The sequence below is a fragment of the Zeugodacus cucurbitae genome, chromosome 4 (assembly GCF_028554725.1).
Source record: "Zeugodacus cucurbitae isolate PBARC_wt_2022May chromosome 4, idZeuCucr1.2, whole genome shotgun sequence".
Lineage (NCBI taxonomy): Eukaryota > Metazoa > Arthropoda > Insecta > Diptera > Tephritidae > Zeugodacus > Zeugodacus cucurbitae.
The window spans coordinates 64,214,320-64,235,662 of record NC_071669.1 but is presented as its reverse complement, the minus strand read 5'-3'; the positions used below and the strand labels follow the sequence as shown (position 1 = coordinate 64,235,662).

At 36.6% G+C, this 21,343-nt stretch overlaps 3 protein-coding genes across 10 annotated transcripts in view; all 3 read left to right on the top strand.

Annotated features, from left to right (window-relative positions):
• The window catches only part of LOC114803847 (cytochrome P450 4d8-like), a 38,557-nt gene extending 35,229 nt beyond the window's left edge, over positions 1-3,328 (top strand). For all 7 annotated transcript variants that reach the window (XM_054228985.1, XM_054228987.1, XM_054228990.1 and 4 more), the window contains 4 exons: positions 1,106-1,492; positions 1,558-1,627; positions 2,094-2,665; positions 2,721-3,328. In XM_054228985.1, the coding sequence (XP_054084960.1) occupies positions 1,261-1,492; positions 1,558-1,627; positions 2,094-2,665; positions 2,721-3,064 (1,218 nt within the window). In that variant the 5' untranslated portion in view covers positions 1,106-1,260 and the 3' untranslated portion in view covers positions 3,065-3,328. The remainder of the gene's footprint in view (positions 1-1,105; positions 1,493-1,557; positions 1,628-2,093; positions 2,666-2,720) is intronic.
• Positions 845-8,462, top strand: LOC105211129 (cytochrome P450 4d8-like). Of its 2 annotated transcripts, NM_001364883.1 has the most exon segments (6): positions 845-953; positions 6,098-6,195; positions 6,253-6,639; positions 6,708-6,777; positions 7,247-7,818; positions 7,874-8,462. In NM_001364883.1, coding segments are annotated over 6 exon segments (1,533 nt in total). In that variant the 5' UTR covers positions 845-891; the 3' UTR covers positions 8,218-8,462.
• Positions 8,463-9,344: 882 nt separating this feature from the next.
• Positions 9,345-12,419, top strand: LOC112694738 (cytochrome P450 4d8-like). The gene is given in 5 exon segments (NM_001364884.1): positions 9,345-9,701; positions 10,431-10,881; positions 10,945-11,531; positions 11,589-12,118; positions 12,151-12,419. Coding segments are annotated over 4 exon segments (1,533 nt in total). The 5' UTR covers positions 9,345-9,544; the 3' UTR covers positions 11,927-12,118; positions 12,151-12,419.
• Positions 12,420-21,343: the final 8,924 nt, after the last annotated feature.

The window sequence follows — 21,343 nt, the reverse complement described above, 5'->3', positions numbered from 1 at the left end:
TTTCGATATGCCAAAATTTCGGTATTTTGAAAGTTTACATAACACTGTCCAACAGCATTTTTGGAACAGAATACATGCTAATTCTGCGTAAATTACAAATTTGGTAGAAGCCAAAGGCACTACGCGATAATAACATACGAAGCAACAAATAATGTAATTTTACCAGAAGTGCGCTGTGAAGGTGTTCCGGTGCCTCAACCGCCTACACATACATTTTCGGCCAAACATTTCCGTAGAATATTTTAATCCTTAAATGTCCTTTTTTAAAGGATATTTTTTGATTTTCTCAAAAAAAGGGTCAAATTGACCCATAAAGAAACCAGTTAGAGGGTTAAGATCTTCCACAAAAATAATCCTCATACAATTCCACAATACAACTCTGACCATAAGAATTCTCTCAGGCATTAACTTACAACATTTTTTTCATATAGTATAATGCTCCCTTCGACCAAAAAATGAAAACTTTGACCCACTGTAAAAAAAAAAAAATCAGACGTGCTGGACCATAAGTTTGTTCTACAAAAATGATCTACTCAACATACCCTTTCAGAATTATGGGTATTCTGTTCCATTCAAAAAGTCTTCATTTGTTGGACAGTGTAATTTAAAATAAGAGATATTCTTCAGATATAATAAGTTCTGAAAAATATTTATAATTAATGAAAAATAATGGTCGGGATCCCGAAACTTGGGACTTTTGCTAATAAAAAAAATCCATTCCACTTTGTTGCATAGTGTTATTATCAGGTAAATACTCATTCGCACTGCATTTTTATATATTCGGAACGCATTTTTCAATGGAGATTAAATATTAATAAATATCAGCTCTTCACCAGCCGTGCAGTTTCATTTTTATCTTGAAAGTGTCTGGTTTAATTCCAATGTTTCGAAATGTTTTTCTTCGCGTTTTTAACTTTATTTTCCACCTTGGTCCTGCTAAATTATGTGACCATGTTGCGCATACGTCGCGGTGCACTACACAATATACCTGGGCCCTACTGTTATCCTCTGGTAGGAGCAGTGCAAATATTTCTCCAGCTGCGGCCGGATAGTGAGCGAACTTCGATAATATAAAATTTAAATTAAAGTTACGCAATCTTCACAGATTTGCTGGAGTATGTCTCGAAGTTGCATGAACGTTACGGCAGCGTGGTAACCGCTTGGGTGGCCAATCGTATATCGGTTTCCAGTATCGATTTGGAACTGAATGAGCAAATTTTGGTCTCACAACAACACATTGTCAAGCATCTGAACTACAAAATGCTGCGTCAATGGCTGGGCACCGGGTTGCTGTTGAGCGATGGCCGTAAATGGTTTGCACGCCGAAAGATTATCACACCCGCCTTTCATTTCAAGATATTAGAACAATTTGTCGAGGTTTTCGAACAGCAATCGACGATTTTGTTGCGCTGTTTGGCGAAGAAAGCCGATGGTTGCACTGCCTTTGATGTCTATCCGTTTGTCTGCTTGGTCGCTTTGGACATTATAGCGGGTGAGTGGAGTTGCGAGATATATAATATCGTCATTGTAAGTTTTTGTTGGAATTTAATGCTTTAGAGACAGCGATGGGTACTAAAGTGGGAGCGCAAACTAATGAGAGAACTGAGTATGCGTTGGCTGTGAATCAGTGAGTATTAAGCGAAAGGTACACGGCAATTTACGGGACGACATTATAGGATGTGTTAGACTGATTTTAATAATGTTTTTTGTTTTAGACGGTTGCCATCTGTATACAATTTCAAGAAAAAAATATAGAAAAAACACCGGAATATAGGGATTACTGTAAAAAATTTCGAAAAAATTAGCATTTTGAATTATTTTTAGGTAGAGTTGCCACCTTTTTATTTTATTTTTGTTGTTTCACAAAATTAATAAATTAATTAAATTATTACAAAAAGGGTATCACTAAAACAATATTTAAGGAGATTTAAAGTTGATTTGAGAAGGGTTGCCAATTGTTTAAATTTTTTATTTCATAAAATTAATATCAAACTAAGAGGTTTTAAGGAGACAAAATAAGAAAATAAAAAAATACAATATATTTTCAAAAAATAAATAATAAAATTGAAATAACTTCACTCCTTTACTCCTAGAACCACAAAATTGCTTGCTTCTCGTTTCATCAATGCTCATCTGGACAATGAAATTTTATTCAGCATCTTCTGTCCGCACCTCAAGTGGCAACAAATGCGTCTCATTAAGACGCTGCATGAGTTCACCACCAATGTTATAAAACAACGACGTGAAGCACTTGAAAATAATCGAAAATTAGAAACGGTGGATGAAGATTCGTCCGAAGATTCTCAAATTGTGGGCAGCAAGAAACGTATGGCTCTACTTGATATGCTGTTGCAGTCGACGATCGGTGATCAACCGTTGTCCGATGAAGATATACGCGAGGAAGTCGATACTTTTATGTTCGAAGGACACGACACCACAACTTCGGCCATCAGTTTCACATTGCATTTGCTCTCACGCCATCCAGAGGTACAACAGAAGGTGTTGCACGAGGTCGCCACGGTGTTAGGTGATGATCGTGAGCAGCCGATCAGCTTGCGCGAACTCAATGAGCTGAAATATATCGAATGTGTTATTAAGGAGACACTCCGTCTCTATCCATCCGTGCCGATTGTGGGCCGACAATTGACGGAGGACTTCAAATACAGTGAGTTCTATGTATATTTGTATAATTTTTAAATTATTTACGAACTCTCACACAGCGCATTCACAAATTGGTGATGGTGTCATACCCGCGGGCACTGAAGTGCTTATCGTGCTTTTTGGCATGTTGCGACAGGCGCGTTATTTTGAGCGCCCCGATGACTTTGTGCCCGAACGTCATTTGAATAATGAGTGCGCTAGTGCTTTCCTCTTCATACCATTCAGCGCTGGCCCTCGCAATTGCATCGGTCAGAAATACGCCATGCTGGAGATGAAGATGATCATTGCCAAGATAGTGCGCGAATATGAGCTGTTGCCCTTCGGCGTCCCAGTTAAACCTGAAATAAATATTGTTATGCGCTCAGCGACTGGATTTCAGCTGGGTATGAGGAAGAGAGACTGAAGGTTGGGTAGCGATATATATGGTGTTTAATCGCTTTTTTTTTGGATTTTGATTGATATTGTTTATTTCTCATAAGAGTGATGAATATATGTATACATAGTTGTTTATATTTAGTTGTATACATCGAAATATAAATATTATACTGATGTTTTTAAAAAGTAAGAGTTGGAAGACAACACTGTGGTTTCGTAAACCTGAGTTAGAATCTCGCCAGTCTTGAGTGAGCGAGTGAAATTTCGTAACGTGACGAGTAGCCGGATCGCCGCACTCGATAGAAACGATTCAGAACCATATCTTCTTTCACTATACTACAATGTTGAAGTCCATCTAATTTGTTCACTTAACAATATATAAAATAGGCACCAGTGAAGATATCGGTACAAAACTTTGCATAAATACTGCATTTATAGTGTGATATCACCCATCTTAAAATCACCGAGCTTGCGGCTATATCGGTTAGTATGTAAGATCTCTGAGAAAAATTAGTTGAACGTAAATTTTTGGATATAATTTAACTTTGTGGCAAAAATGGTTGAAAAATTATTCAGGAATATATAATATAATGATTTTCGTTATTCTAATGGACTCTGGCCAAATATGTGGATCAAATTGTGTGTTTCTTAAAGGGGTATTCTGGTCTAGGATTTTGAAAAAATTGATTTTTTTTAGCATATTTCGAATGTTTAGACTTTCAAAAATATGACCTTGGAAGGATTTTTCAAAATTCGATTCGTTTTTCTCGAAACTACTTATTTTGAGGTGGTTGACATGATATCTCAAGTTCTACTAAACCGATTTCTTTGAAATTCTTCTTCTTCTTAATACAATGCTCCATTGTGTCTGCCTTGGATTTCCTAAAATTTTGATTTGAAATATTTTAAAAAAATTCGAAAAGGTCGAAAAAATCGGGTAAAAAAAGTTGTTTTTCAAGTCGACGCCATTTTGTTATTTTTTTTATACTCTCGCAACAAATGTTGCTAAAGAGAGTATTATAGTTTTGTTCACATAACGGTTGTTTGTAACACCCAAAACTAAACGAGTTAGATATGGGGTTATATATACCAAAGTGATCAGGGTGAAGAGTGGAGTTCAAATCCGAATGTCTGTCTGTCCGTCCGTCCGTCCGTCCGTCTGTGCAAGCTGTAACTTGAGTAAAAATTAAGATATCTTGATGAAACTTGGCACACTTATTTCTTGGCACCATAGGAAGGTTGCTTTCGAAAATGAGCAAAATCGAACCACTGCCACGCCCACAAAATGGCGAAAACCGAAAACACATAAAGTTCCATAACTAAGCCATAAATAAAGCTATGGAAATAAAATTTGGTATGAAGGATCGCACTATGAAGGGGCATATTTGGATGTAATTTTTTTGGGGAAGTGGGCGTGGCCCCGGCCCCTACTAAGTTTTTTGTACATATCTCGCAAACCAATAGAGCTATATAAACCAAGCTTTCTGCAGTCGTTTTTTTAGCCACTTCCTAATACAGTCCAAAAATGAAAGAAATCGGATCATAACCACGCCCACCTCCCATACAAAAGTTAGGTTGAAAATTACTAAAAGTGGGTTAACTCAATAACGAAAAACGTCAGAAACACTAAATTTCACATAAGATATGGCAGATAAAAGCTGCACCCAGTTTTTTTTCAAAATGGAAAATGGGCGTGGCATCGCCCACTTATGAGTCAAAAACCATATCTCAGGAACTACTCGACCGATTTCAATGAAACTTGGTTTGTAGGAGGTTTCCTTACCTCCCAAGAATATGTTGTGAAAATTGGCCAAATCGCTTCACAACCACGCCTACTTCCTATGTACCAGAACTTTGAAGACAATCTGAATCGTTGACTTTACAATATATAAAGTAAGTACAAGTGAAGATATCGGTGCAAAACTTTGCACAAATACTATGTTAATAGTGTGGCAGCCCCATTCTAAAAATCGCCGAAATCGGACCATAGGTTTTAAGGCACCATATATCGAACACGAGGACCTCGGTGCTTCTAACCTAATATTATGGTTTCCAACTTTCAATGGACTTTATACAATATATATGACGAATATGTGTGTCAAATTGTGTATTATATAATATAAATAAAATTAAATAAATAAATTGCGAGAGTATAAAATATTCGGTTACACCCGAACTTAGCCCTTCCTTACTTGTTTATTTGCTATAGTTAATCCGCTCGTGTACCCTAAGTTGCAAATAAATCATTTACATATAAGTAAAATCGAGAGAGAAGAAATATCAATGAAATTAATTTAAGTCTTAATTGCGATTAAGAGCAAAAGAGCGAACCATAACAAATACGAAATATTTATTATATAAACAAATTACACAAAAAACGTGCGAACGTTGCGTTTAAGTGCGTTGAGAGAATATATTAGACGCTGCAGATTAAACGATAGCTTTAGAGGATGCATATAAATAACTAGAAAGTCTGCCGATAAGATAATGGTAATACGATTACAGAGAGCTTGCAATCAACACTATGTAACCGGATTTTGTTCTCCGAACCCCGAACTTTCGGGACTTAAAAAACTAAAACAATGCTATAGATACCTGTTTCAGTTAATAATATTGTTAATCTGGTTTTAATTTAAAATTAAAGTACTGCTTAATTTTCTAGGTCCCGAATATTTAATGTCCGAATTTTCGAAATTTCCAAATTTGTATGAGGCGAGATATTCTTAAATTGACACCGAAAAATATTTATAGTTAGTATAAAATAGTTTTCGGAAACCCGAAAATCGGCATTTTAGTTAATAAGTAAGAATTCATTCCACTTTGTTGCATAGTGTTATTATCATGTAAATACTCATTCTCACTGCATTTTTATGCGTTGGGACCGCATTTTTCAATGGAGATTAAAGAATATTGAGTATCAGTTCTTCGCCAGCCGTGCAGTTTAATGTTTATATTGAAAGTGTCTAGCGTAGCGTTGTATTTAATTCCAATGTTTTGAAATGTTTTTCTTCGCGATTTTGCTTTTATTTTTCACCTTGGTCCTGCTAAATTATGTGTCCATGTTCCGCATACGTTGCGGTGCACTCCACAATATACCTGGACCGTACTGTTATCCCTTTGTAGGAGCAGTGCAAGTATTTCTCCAGCTGAGACCGGATAGTGAGTGAAGTTCGCAAGAAAACAAAAACTATATAAAAATTTACGGAATTTTCACAGATTTGCTAGAGTATGTCTCGAAGATGCATGAGCGTTACGGCAGCATGGTAACCGCTTGGGTGGCCAATCGTATATCGGTTTCCAGTATCGATTTGGAACTGAATGAGCAAATCTTGGTCTCACAACAACACATCGTCAAGCATCTGAACTACAAAATGCTGCGTCAATGGCTGGGCACCGGGTTGCTGTTGAGCGATGGCCGTAAATGGTTTGCACGCCGAAAGATTATCACACCCGCCTTTCATTTCAAGATATTAGAACAATTTGTCGAGGTTTTCGAACAGCAATCGACGATTTTGTTACGCTGTTTGGCGAAGAAAGCCGATGGTTGCACTGCCTTTGATGTCTATCCGTTTGTCTGCTTGGCCGCTTTGGACATTATAGCGGGTGAGTGGAGTGCGAAATATGTAGATAATGTCGTCATTGTAAGTTATTGTTGGAATTTAATGCTTCAGAAACAGCGATGGGTACTAAAGTGGGAGCGCAAACTAATGAGAGAACTGAGTATGCGTTGGCTGTGAATAAGTGAGTATGAGTATCAGAAACGACAACTTATGGGACGACAGTATAGGATGAGTTAGACCTATTTTAATGATGGTTTGAGTTTTAGAGGGTTGCCACCTGCATACAGTTTTAATTTAAAATATAAATAAACACCTGATGATAGGTATAACTGCAAAATTTTTAATATTACAATAAGGGTATCACTAAAAGAGGTTTTATGGAGAATTAAAATTGAAGCTAGTTTTGAGAAAAGTTGCCACTTATTTACTTTTTTATTTCACAAAATTACTATGTTAATCAAATTATATTAAAATATGCGTATCAAACAGTGGGGGTTTAAGTAAATTTCAATTTGAGAATATTTTTGAGAAGCGTTGCCAGCTGCTCACAGTAATTTATTCAATTAAACTAATATTAGAATGTCTAAAAATTTGGGTAATAAAAGAATTAAAAAATTCCAATTAAAATTTATCCACTTTCTTACTGCCAGAACCACAAAACTGTTTGCTTATCGTTTCACCAAAGTCCATCTGGACAATGAAAATTTATTCAGCATCTTCTGTCCGCACCTCAAGTGGCAACAAATGCGGCTAATTAAGACGTTGCATGAGTTCACCACCAATGTTATAAAACAACGACGTGAGGCACTTGAAAATAATCGAAATGTACAAAAGGTGGATGAAGATTCGTCGGGAGATTCTCAGATCGTGGGCAGCAAGAAACGTATGGCTCTACTTGATATGCTGTTGCAGTCGACGATCGGTGATCAACCGTTGTCCGATGAAGATATACGCGAGGAAGTCGATACTTTTATGTTCGAAGGACACGACACCACAACTTCGGCCATCAGTTTCACATTGCATTTGCTCTCACGCCATCTAGAGGTACAACAGAAGGTGCTACAGGAAGTTGCCGTTGTGTTAGGTGATGATCGTGAGCAACCGATCAGCTTGCGTGAACTCAATGAGCTGAAATATACGGAATGTGTTATTAAGGAGACACTCCGTCTCTATCCATCCGTGCCGATTGTGGGCCGACAATTGACGAAGGACTTCAAATACAGTGAGTTCTATGTGTAATTACATAATTTTAAAATTGTTTACGAAATTTTACACAGCGCATTCACAAATTGGTGATGGTGTCATACCCGCGGGCACTGAAGTGCTTATCGTGCTTTTTGGCATGTTGCGACAGGCGCGTTATTTTGAGCGCCCCGATGACTTTGTGCCCGAACGTCATTTGAATAATGAGTGCGCTAGTGCATTCCTCTTCATACCTTTCAGTGCTGGCCCTCGTAATTGCATCGGTCAGAAATTCGCCATGCTGGAGATGAAGATGATCATTGCCAAGATCGTGCGCGAATATGAGCTGTTGCCTTTCGGTGAGCCTGTGCAACCTGAAATAAATATTGTTATGCGCTCAGCGACTGGATTTCAGCTGGGTATGAGGAAGAGAGACTGAAGGTTGGGTAGCGATCTATATGGTGTTTGGTTGTTTCATATTTAGAATATTGCTTATTTTGTATGGGAGTGATTAAATATAGTGTGGGTAGAAATGTGTCTATTTTGTTTCTTTATTGATAGTTTTATAAAATTTGGGATCAGCATAATAAAGAAAACGTATATAATATTTATATAGTTTAATAAAGACTGCTGTTTTCAAAAGAGAGGTGGTTGAAGACAATACTTCGTAAACCTGTATTGGGAAATTTTAATAATGACTCAATGTTTCTTCAATAAACTTGTCGAAATCAACCTTAAAGCACTGTAATTCTTAGTTCTTATTATCCATAACACACTGTATTTACATATAATGAAGTCTATAGCTCACACTCTATTTGGTTTTTTCAACTTTTGGCGCGTAACGGGTTAAAAAGTCATTAGTGTGTCATTTAACTGCGCAAACTTTTAGTTCAAGCTATGGAGCTCCGCTCTACGCCGGCTATACGCTTGCGAAATCCACTTCCGTAAATTAACGCTAATGGACGCAGTTAAAATGCGACTCACTTATTGTTGTTGTTGCTGCCGTTGTTGACCCGCTGAAGCTGTGTTGCTCACGCTGTTCCACTTGTTTTTCAGCCACAAGCGTACAAATTTGCTTTGACGCTCTCTCAACTCAAGTCATTTACATGGCAATTGCGGTTGTCTCGCTCGTGCACGCTCTCACACACATTACCGCTAATCTACGAACACAATCGGTTGTTGGTGAGATCAACAAATAAACAAAATCGCTGAACCAAAACAAACACAAGACACTGGCGCTAGAGATTATTCAATACCTGTGTATAGCTTCTTACATATATACACATTTCTTTGGACCCAAACAAGTAATTTGTCAGTGTTGGTAAAAAAAGCACATCTTTATTGACGGCATTGTTAAGTTTATTGTGTTTTGGTAATAAAGCTGTTGACTCTCGAGTGATCGCTAGCAAATTTTTATGAATTAACACAATTCAATACGCGGATAAAGATCAGCGCAAAAACAAAATTCCATTCCATACGCAGCAAATAGCGGTGCATGGGGCGCTCAGGTGTGGCGTAGTCGAAATAATTGGAGTGGAAGCCGCATTGCGACAGCAGCCGTCGACTGCGCAGTCGTGGCGCGGACGCTCGTGCGCATAGGCCTCACAGTCTCCAGTCGAATAGCAACAGCAAGAGTAAGAGCAGCAGCCGCTGGCTTTCGGTTGTGCTGCACTTCAGCTTTGTTTTGCATCTTTCGGCGTTGGTTACTTTCAATTTTCAGTTTTCAGTTTGTTTGTTTCGGTCACTTCGACGTGTCGTGTTGCAATATGATCGTTATTTGCATATTCATTTCGTTGACAATCGTTTCGGCGCTGAATTATGTGAAGACGCGTAGGAAACGTGCGCTCATCACGAATCTAAGTGGTCCCTTGGCTTTGCCGCTAATCGGTTCGGTGCAGAAGTTCTTATTGCTGACGCCAAGAAGTGAGTTTTGTGTTGTTTTTGCTGGTAAAAGTGTTGTTGTATAAGCCAAGTTACCAAATTAAGTGTTCGAAAGTGTTGTAAGAAATCGCAAAAACCCTTTCTCGTGAAAAATGTAAACGACGACTCATTGGACTGGAATGGGTCTTCTAAAAAATTCAGCAATAACGGTCTGAATTCATAGAATAGCGTCTAAGAGCTTCTAAAAAAGTTTCATAATATTGGTGATACACGTCTATATAGTCAGATCCATGACTATCATTCGGTGGTCCTAGAGCTCCCGGTAGAAGTTCTCACTTAGATGAAATCTTCGCGACTTTTTAGTCTCGTAAAATGGTTAATCCTTCGTTGAGATCTTAGAACTGCGCCGGGATGTGATCCATGCATCCAACAAAAAATGCCACCTTTGGGTCCTTCTATCTTATAATATTTTCGAAGTTCAACTTCATTGGATTCCAAACTCAGTATGTAATTAGTATCTACCTCATATTTTTATGCTCAAACTTTCGGAACCTTTTAAAGGGTATTAATATACGCTAAAATAATCGGATTCCTTTTTTACGAAATCAGTATCATTTGAAATGAAATAAAATTGGACCTTCATAATATCCTAACTTTCCAAGAGGTTTTATCAAACTGTATTGAAATATTGAAGTCAGCACTCTTAACCTCCTCCGGTATTGAAATCCAACAGTAATATTCACTTAATAAATGAAAGTGAAATTTTCACAGATTTTCTCGTCAAGTCACGCAATTATCTCAACAAGTTCGGCACGCTCTCGCGCTGTTGGGTCTTCGATCGGCTATTCATACTCACCGCCGACTCAGAGTTTGTCACACAGCTGCTGCACAGCGCAGATCATTTGAATACGGGCTACAACAATCTGTTGCAACCGGTCTACGGTGTTGGACTGTTGCGACGAGATGCCGACGAATGGCAACAGCAGCGACAACTGATCGCGCATGCGTTGCGTCCACAGATGCTGACGGACTTTGTGGAGATATTTGCAGCAAAAGCACAGTTATTGGTGGAGCGCCTACGCGAAGAAAGCGATGGTAAAAGCAGCTTCGATATACAACCGTATGTGCAGAGAGCGGTGCACGATATGCTCATTGCAACTGCAGTGGGCGTGGAGAGCAAAGCGCAGTGTGCGCCAGCGCAGTATGCACAAGCTGTGTCGGCGTAAGTTGGGGAAACTGTTAAATTAATTTTGTGGCAATTGTATTGTCTTTAATTTTATTTTAGGCTCATTGAGCTCTTCAAGTCGCGCTTTCTTAGTCTACACTCCGCGAATGCCGCAATCTATAGCATACTTTGTCCGCTGAAGAAACGTCGCCAGCAGCGTCTATTGAAGACGCTCAATCGCATAAATAACGAATTGATTTTGGAGCAACGCGCTGTCGCTACAACAACACCGTCAGCTGATAAGTCGTATGGCGCGGTTTACACAATCCAAGTGCATGAGTCACCCAGCGAAACTGAGCCACTGCGGCTTGGCACACTTTTGAAACAGCTGCTCGCTGCAGAAATAGCCGGTGAGCCACTGAGCAACGCAGAGATCAGCGATGAGCTGAATACCTTCATATTTCAAGGTTGCCTGCTAACACCGGCGGCAATCTCTTTTGCGCTTGTCGCGATCTCACGACATCCGAGCGTACAACAAAAAGTACTCGATGAATTGCGTAGCGTGTGGCCGAAGGGTACGCCGTGCACTTGTACACTGGAGAATTTACAGAAGCTGAAATATTTGGACTGCGTTATACAGGAAACGCTAAGACTATACCCGCCACAGCCGATTATAGCGCGCGATCTCAAGAAGAACTTCAGCTACAGTAAGCTTTATATACTTTCAGAAAGGGATTATTAAACTATACACCTTTCCATTACAGCCCACTCAAAGGTCAAAGACGGCGTTTTACCCGCTGAATCGGAGATCTATATAAATATATTTGAAATACTGCGTCAACCGGAAAACTTCGCAGATCCCGCCTGCTTCCGCCCCGAGCGGTTTAATACCGCTGAAAGTACAGAAATGCTTGCCTGGGGTCTTGGCCCACGCAATTGTGTGGCTCGAAAGTACACTATGCTGTTGATGAAATCTGTGATTGCCCATTTACTACTAGCTTATGAGGTGTTGCCTTTTGGTGCGGAGCTTTGTTTGGAGGTGAAAATCGTTTTGTGTTCCTCGAGTGGTTGGCAAGTTGCGTTGAGAACGCGCGATAATTAGTTACTTAATTGTTCAGTATTTTTTTACAATAGTGGTACTTTTTGGGGGTTTTATATATGCATTTATCAATAAAATATTTATATACACGAACATTAATACTTAGATGGTGTTTTAATAGGAACGTTTATTGCTTTGACAAATGTATCTTTTCTTTGACTTTGAGATGATGGCGGTTTAAAAATTTGTTTACAGTTAATTAATTCATCATGAACCATACAACAGATTTAATGAGGTTGCGGAATCTGGTCCAATATTTCTTCAATATATATATAGATATGACAGTTTGAGACACTTCGAACTTAGTGCAGAATTATTTGATGTACCTTGAGGCAGACTCTAGTATAAGATTTCTTTGAGCTAAGATATTTTAGACTATCACATCTTATTCTAAGAACTTATATAATTATTGAGCAAGCTTGAATTTTAAATATATAGAGATATATTGATATACCAAATGATGCAAACGCGTTAACAAATACATTCCACAATGTTGACGCAACATGTTGCTGTCAACATCTAATGAAATTAATATGTTGAATTTTGTATTTGAAGTATATAATGTAATGAAATTAGAAATAAACTTAATAAAAAAGGCTCCTTATTTTTCTTAGAGATTTTTTTCTTTCTTTTCGCTTTCTAAAAATAATTTAGTAATATATTTTGTATATACTATTTTCAGAATTATAATGAAAGCACATTCAGAGTGGAAATTCTTCAATATGGCTAATAACTGTTAACAAATAAGATTATATTTTTTCCATTTTACAAGTTCATGTTTAAATTTTGTTTGTAGAATCTAACCGAAACTTAAAATGGTGTCAATAATAGATTTAACTTAAGAGAATCTGTCATTCTAACGTTTTTATGCGAATATAACCCACTCAACTTGAAATAAAGGAGTCCAAAATCGTTCGAATTTGTCACGAGATGTAATGTGAACAATATGTAAGGCGGATTAATATAATATTGTTCATTCTCTTAGACCAATATCGACATTTATCATCGAAAATTTAAAATAGATTTGGTTTCTTTAGAAAATGAAGTTCAAGAAATATAACGATACGTTTTCTGAAGACGAATTTGAATAGGTGTATCGAAAATGAAGTTGAGGTTGGGTTAGTTTCACATTTTCAGCTGTTTTTATTTTCGATAACAATCTTTCCTACTGGGCGTAAAGGCTAAGTGATACCTGTTACAGTTAACGAGGCCCTGTCGAGAGATTACATAGACGGTTGAAGATTCAACTCGCACAGAAGAAATTCTTCTCCCATGTAGCGGTCTGAAGGCCTGCTGGCAGCCCTAGTAGCTGAATCGGATGCTTTGACTCAATCAGTCATCCATTTTAAAACAATTATTATAGAAACGATAAACAGAAATAATGAAACAACAAATACCTAAAATATTTTCCCCAAACGAAAAAAATAATTTCCTTGAATAATTTTGCATATAAAGAATATCTAGAGAATAAACATCCTTTCGTGATTTTGTTATGAAAGAAATATAATATGTTTTAGTTGTTAGCAAGATATTAGTCTCTATTTTGTAAGACAGTACTGTGAACCACATTAAATCAATCTACAATATTTAATCATCTTAAATGTTAACATTTACTTTATCGATTGGTATCCTTACACAAATACCCTCAAACTTACATATGCATACTTCTTTGACATTCAATAATCCTTAACACATTTCTGCTATCCAATTACTGCTAATGCATACACCTCCGCTCCACTTCACTTCTCCACGATACATTAACGCAACATCAATAATTTCTTACCCCGAAAAACAGTTCATCATTTCTTAACATTCGATGCCGGGCAAATCGACAATGATTGGCCAAGACCGAAAATTCCAATACACACAAAAGGAGTGGTGTTAGAATATGATTTCTCCAAGGATGTCGTGTACTCAATACATTACACACACACACACACACACATACACTAATATTCATATATACAGCAGCACGCATATTTCGAACTTCGACAGCAAACAGAAAGCGAACAGCAAAACTTGGCAACAGAAACAGAAACTTTGGTTAAAGATACATACACAAACCTACTCTACTCTACTATTTATATTTATATTTGTATGTGTGTGTGCGTGAATGTATTAGTTGCGCACATGCTCCCTACTTGCATTCGCTTTATTAGCAAACAGCCAGCCAGTGAACTCAACGCTTGTAGGGTTGGTGTAGGTGTTGGTGGTGGTGTGAGGATGAGTAGTCAACATTATTTGCAACAGCAATTGAAAAATGACGAAAACATCGGCAACAATTCTTGCTACTGATGGATTATTTGGTATATATATACTTTTATATTATATATATGTATGTATTTGTATAAATAAGTAACAACAAATTGTTCTAATAAATGAAAAATAAAGTTGAAACATCACGGGTGATATACTTAAATTTATCCACACTGAAGCACTGAGCTTAACAACAGGTTAACAGTCGCTGTTACAGTGCCAACATCCTTAACAGTGGCGTTAACAGTGGTTGGCCAGCTTTCATAGCTGAGAGGTTTTTGTCAGCCACTGAAATCAGTTTGTTTGTGAATTTGAGATGGTAAGGATGTGTTAATGCTGCAGATGGAAGTAAAGTCGCAAAATTTACGTAATGAAATGGGAACTGAAATGGTTAATTGCAAAATTTAAATTAAGTGCTGAAATCAATTTTTTAAATTATTTTTAATGGAATATAATTTTTTGTAAGGAAGTTATTTTTAGCAGTAAAATCTATATTTTTTTACAGAGAATTGTTGCTTCTTTTTTCGTGAAGTCCGAAAATAAAATATCTTTAGAAATTAAACTTTATAACCGGTGTTTTTTTTTACGTGTGGTATGCAATGAAGCAATACTTTTTTCAGAGTTGGTCTTTTTGACAGCTCTTACTTGGTTTATACTCAATTTGGTATGTTATTTCATAATGAACAGACTTACTACGGAACGCTTCAAAAAGTGTTCGAAAATTAGAACTCTCGATTGAAATTTTTCTGAGCCAGCTACGGCGGTCACTTGTCAGAAATCATTTTTAAAACATAATGGCAAACCCTTATCTTTAAATAAATCTGAATTCTCGGCCATAGCAATACATTAAATGAGTTTTATTTCTTCATGAATCCCACATGTCTAAAAAAACACCCTTTACGAATGTCAAATAAAACGAATAAAACAGTAAGAACCCTTACTCTAATCATTAAGATCCATAAGATAGATGTTTAACAGACTCACATATCTTTCTAGTTCCTACAGGAAGCCTAGTATAAACTAGGGGAAGCCTAGTATAAACTAGTTTCTTGTTCATAATTGAGCTCTCAGTTATTCAGTATAATAGATACAGCAAATCTGCGTGGTTTTAGACCAATTTCGCCCATTTCCTAAGTGTGTCAAGAAGATCTGAAGAGAATCAATAAAATTTATCAAAAATTGGTCAAGTAGTTTTGGAGATATGGAATTTAAATTCTTCTGTCTTATTATTGAACTGCGTGTGGATATCCGCTATATCATCATTTGAAGCGACTTTTCCGTTTGCAGCATTATTATTAAGAGTAAATTTTTGATCGTTTTGAACAATATTGTTATTTGGGAGATGGGCGTGGTTATGATCTGTTTTCATACTGTCGTATAAGGTGGTGAAATATATTATTCCTCTTATGAATCATTGTGCCAATAGTAAGTTATATCGCTTTATATATTTTCCGATAAGAGTGTGTTAGGGACTTGGCTATTACCCGATTTCGACCGTTTCGTAAAGCAAGTATAGGAACTTTTCTTCTTCCTTGCCTCTGCATCGAAGTGGTTTGGAAGCGTTCTATTGAATTCCAGTTAATCAAGTTCTTTGAATTAACTTATGTATTCAACACTTTACTGTGGATATATAATTTATTTGCTGCATTTGGCGTTCTTTATAAAGTTTGTTTGTTGTGAACTGGAACATAACTTCTTGTAATCATCTCTTCGGATCTTTGAAAACTCCTGGTCCAATTTTTTTAGAAAATTAAACAGGTATGAGTTGAGAAAAAAAAGTAATTTCATTTACAGAAAAAAATTGGGAAGTCTCTTTAAAATGGAATCAATGTCATCAACTCGATTTGAAATTAATAAAATATCACCAACATATTCCCCAACAAAATTCCATTACATTAAGCTTCTTAGCACTCGCTATCGAACCCAATCATTTGCATCCAACGGGAAAATTGGTAAGCATCCTTTTCGGCTAAGCCAATAATTCGACACTTTCGGTACACAGTACATTACACAGTTGAATTTTGAAGCTAATTTTCTGCTATTAATATTTAATTTTACTGAAACCTTTGGGAGTTTCAACCAAAACCGCACATAAACATACAACAACACACATACACACACTCGAATTTAATGTCTCCATTTAGTGGCGCATAACACATGCTTGACAGCAATCGTAACCAATTTTATCACAACAACAAACAATAAGAGTCAAAAGTCCATTTCATGTGGTCTTTCATGCAAAATTGCAGAAATCTAAAAGCATCTGTTGAATTTCCGGCGTCTTCTTTTTTGCATTGGTTTTCTTGCCTCGCAACCCTAAACGGCAAAGCAAAGTAGTATCCTTGCGATTATCCTTAAATAATAATAGTGGAAGTGGAAGAATCTGTGTTGTTTGTATTTGTTGCTGTTGTTGTTGGGTGTGCGCTCATTTGAAACGGACACAATATGCATAAATGTGCTGCTACTTTCAATTGGAGCAAAAGTAAAGAAAGCATTTGGTGTTCTTCTTCTTCTTCGTTTTTTTGTGCTCCTTATTTGCCTTTGTATCCTTTCTTTGCTTTGTGCTAACCCTTTTTGCGTTGCGACACAAAAGTACATTTGGCTCGGTTACGCCACAAAACATGTCATTTCACAGAGATAAACATTAAACAACAACAACAATAATGCTGTGTGGGTTTATTTGTTGCTTTTTTGGCCTTTGGTCAGCGCCATTGATGGGCCATCAGATGGCGCATAAAAGTTGGGGGGGATTCGTGATAAAGAGATTATATATACATATATATTTATGCTCTGAAAGTAGCTTGGTAGAAAGCCTGTCGGTTGTAGACACAAATTGTTTGTTGTTGTTGTCCATGGATCACTAATTTCGCCCCAAAAACTTTCCCCAACTTCATATGAACGATCGACTCTTCAATATATACCCTATACTACATTTTATATATATCGTGTTTCGATTTTCAAACCTCTTTCGATGTTCATAGATCCAGACCGACCGAACTATTTGGCAACTTTGATCGGTCAATTTGCACGTTTCTATGATTATGATCTATATAGACTAACAAAAGAACCCTAAAAATAAGAAGTTATTTTTTAGAAACTTGAAAAAATCCATCGTTAACCACACTCACATTAAAAATAACGGGGCTTTATATCTATATTTGTCCCACCTCCCATATAACGGATTACGAAATTATAAAAATTTCTCAAAATGGACAAGTTCCGTTAAAAAACGATCCTATAATAGATCCCATCAAAATCTATTAAATGCGAAAATTAAAAATTTTCTATTCGAACAGCTTGATCCACAAGGTTTAAGACAGCACTCGAATATTGTTCTTCCAGTTCTTAAGGCCCTGTCATCCTGTCACCATTCTAAGTTGTTTTGCTTTCTATAGTCTCTCCAACATTATCTATTATTTCATATTATTATTGTAATCAAGTCTCTCTAACCTCAAATCTCTGCCAACCCATCTCCACCAGCAACCACAACAACAACAAACCAACAGCACTGAAACTTTAATGACACGCAACAAATGCTTCAAAAATCTTTTCTAAACATTTTAGTGTCTCCACTGTAGTAGTTGTTGTTGTGGTTGCAATTGTTTTTGTTTTCCACGTCGGCATTGTGGTGTTTAAATTCATGATTGTTTTGTAATTGTTGTTTTGTACTTAGTTTTTGTTTTAGCCATCATCGTGGCTGGCTGCGGCCGAAGTTGCATGTCGCATAAGTTTTTTACCGCTTGTCGCTCGCTGGAAATTCGAAACTCCGACTCACTTTGTGGTTTTTTCGGTTGACAATGGTGTTGTGGCAAGTAGACATACATACAAAGCAGGAGTTGATGGAATGAATATATTTGAATTTTCCAACTTCTTTCGTTCTGTTGATTTGAACGTTTTCATTTCGAATTGAATTTACTTCCGTGGCGAAAAATGTAAATTTTTAAATTTTCATGTCAGTTGATGGCATGATGGCAATTCGGTGGCGTTTTACAAACTGTCAAAGGCGAGTTCGAAATAGAGTTTCGGAAACATTACTTATGGTATCGAATCTACGTTTGAATATAATTAGAAAACAACGATTTTTTATAAAATTTCATAGAATAAAAGAGTTCCAGCAAGTAATGGAAATATTTGTGAATCAAATGGTGAATGGTTCTCAATCGGAACCACAAAATTTGTAAGATATATCTGAATTCTTCACGGGATCTTGCTACTATCTTGAGCCATATAGAGCCATTAAGAGAGTACGAGGTCTCGATTGTCAAGTGTGTACCAGGCATGTGAGTTGGTAAAGCTTTGGATCTGGAATAAGTCATACAAGAAAGGATTTAAGTGTCTTTTCTTACGACTAAGGTTAAAAATAGGGTAGGGAGATGATATATTTTGTGATTACACTGAGGCCAGTCTTTTAATGTGAGGAAATTTTTAATTTGGTGAGGGTAGTAGACGTCAAATAACAGAGTTGAGAGAGTATGAGATTATTGGATTCTCTTTTAGTTGACTGTTTACTTATATTCTCTAAAATATGTAATATTCTTCAAAATTAGTTCTCAGCATTGGCCCCAATGTGTCATAATCAAAAAAATTTGTAGGTTATTACTCAAGAAATCAGCAGCATGAGTACAAAGGCAAAGCAGGAAAGGATTTACAAAGCAATCAAAATATTAACCTAAATGATAATGAGACCACACATAAAGATTGTGTCAGAAACTAATAAGTACCTAATATGTTTCAACACATCAGTGCTAATGGAAATCTTCAAAGCTGGAGAAATGTCACAGAAACATGGATGCTTAAGCATATAAATAAACACATACGAAAATGTATTCCCACAAACAGATAAAGGATATGGATATAGTACAAATATGTATGATGAAAAGCTACAATTATCATTACATTCATATGAATATTTCATGTATATGTATGTATATGTAAATATATATTTTTGTTCTTGGTGCTTTGGCAAGGACATTGGATATTAGAAACTAACAATAAAGGCATATCTCGTTTATATCAAATAGAACTGTTTGCTTTGTTGTAGTATTGCCATTGTATTTGATATGCATGGTTGTATTAGTTGTTTTTGTAATTTTTTCAGCGATTTCTATCTCATGTTTTTGCATATCTAAAATCGAAGTTGTAAAAAATTTACTAGTTAGTGGGACTTTACTACAATACTGCGCAAAATAAATGCAAAGCTTTTTAAAAAAGTTTATACAAATTATTTTTTGGCGATAAAACTAATGAAAGAATTTCTTAATTATACTCTCGCAACAAAAGTTGCTGAGAGAGTATTATAGTTTTGTCCACATAACAGTTGTTTGTAAGTCCTAAAACTAAACGAGTTAGATAGTGATCAGGGTGACGAGTAAAGTTCAAATCCGGATGTCTGTCTGTCCGTCCGTGCAAGCTGTAACTTGAGTAAAAATTGAAATAATGAAACTTGGAACACGTGTTCCTTGGCACCATAAGAAGGTTAAGTTCGAAGATGGGCGGAATCGGACCACTGCGACGCCCACAAAATGGCGATAACCAAAAACACATAAAGAGCTATAACTAATCCATAAATAAAGTTATTAAAATAAAATTTGAAACATAGGATCGCATTAGGGAGGGGCACATTTGAATGTAATTTTTTTTGGAAAAGTGGACGTTACCCCGACCCCAAATAAGTTTTTTGTATATATCTTTCAAGCCAATAAAGCTATATAAACCAAACTTTCTGCAGTCGTTTCTTTAACCCGTTTCCTTATACAGTCCAAAAATGAATTCGGGTAATAACCACGCCCACCTCCCATACAAAGGTTAGGTTGAAAATGACTAAAAGTGCGTTAAATCACTAACGAAAAACGTCAGAAACACCAAATTTTACATAAGAAATGGCAGAAGGAAGCTGCACTCAGATTTTTTTACGAAATGGAAAATGGGGGTGGCGTCGACCACTTATAGGTCAAAACTATATCTCAAGAACAACTCGACAGATTTCAATAAAATTCGGTATGTAATATTTTCTTGACACCCTGATGGCACGGGTGGAATATGGGCGTAATCGGTTCACAACTACGACTACTTCCCATATAACTCAATTTTGAGTCCTTCTGATTCGTTCACTTTATAATGTATACATAAGGAACCGATAAAGATAGCGAAATAAAGCTTTACACAAATACTGTATTTGAGCTGTGACATCATTTGTGGAAAAATTGTCAAAATCGAACCATGACTTTTCAAGGCCCCTGGTATCAAACATGAAGAACTCAGTGCCTTAGGGTAATTTTTCACCGAAAATATAGGTAAATAAATTGCGAGAGTATAAAATGTTCGGTTGCACCCGAACTTAGCCTTTCCTTACTTGTTTTTATCGTAAAATACTAGAAAAGATCATAATGGTCTAGGCCTTAATGCCTACTAGGCTTACTGGCTTTTATCTTTATATTGTATATTATAGACGCTGGTTCTATAAATTAGTGGAATAGAAAAAAAAAATATATTATCATTTTTTGAATCCATAATCCATCCAAGATTTATCCATACCTAAATAGACATATATTCACGTCTCTACATATTAATTGTTTCACAATGCAACCCTGCATCGCTTTTTTCCTACTCCTGTGCTTACTTAAATCAACACACTTTGAAATAACAACAACAACAATGAAAGCGATTTTCCAACCGCATGACGCGATGTCTAACGAACAATACGAACATTTATATAACAGTGACAAATGCAAAATCAACAACAACACAAATCGGAACAGTATAGACATTGCAATAGGCATAACAATTCGTGAGGAAAAAGCAAAAAAGGAGTACAAATCCTGTTGCAAGTAATACAAATACCCTTGCAAATGTTTGTTGTTGCACGTGAAAGGGAAGGAAGTGAACAAAGTGACCGTTATAAAAACAACATGCAAAATAAGAGAGGAAACGGTGGTACACTGGAAAATATAGAATTTTGGATTAGAATATATTTATATATCACTGCGGATTGAGATCTCTCGATCCCACGACAGTCGAGTCTACCAAACGAAACGACCGCGGATTTTTATCTGCATAAGGGCCCTATACTGGACATTACTCAAAATTATTTGGACGCCTCTTATCATTTATCTATCTTAGGCTGAAAGGCACTCATAATTGCATCCCGCCAACTTCTCTTTCATG

What these genes read in the sequence shown, in the direction of transcription:
- LOC105211129 (XM_054228375.1), top strand. Translation starts at nt 6,036, where the DNA reads ATGTTTTTCTTCGCGATTTTGCTTTTATTTTTCACCTTGGTCCTGCTA. An exon ending in TATGCGTTGGCTGTGAATAA is followed by an intron (nt 6,778 to 7,246) that starts GTGAGTATGAGT and finishes TCTTACTGCCAG; the next exon opens with AACCACAAAACTGTTTGCTT. An exon ending in GACGAAGGACTTCAAATACA is followed by an intron (nt 7,819 to 7,873) that starts GTGAGTTCTATG and finishes AATTTTACACAG; the next exon opens with CGCATTCACAAATTGGTGAT.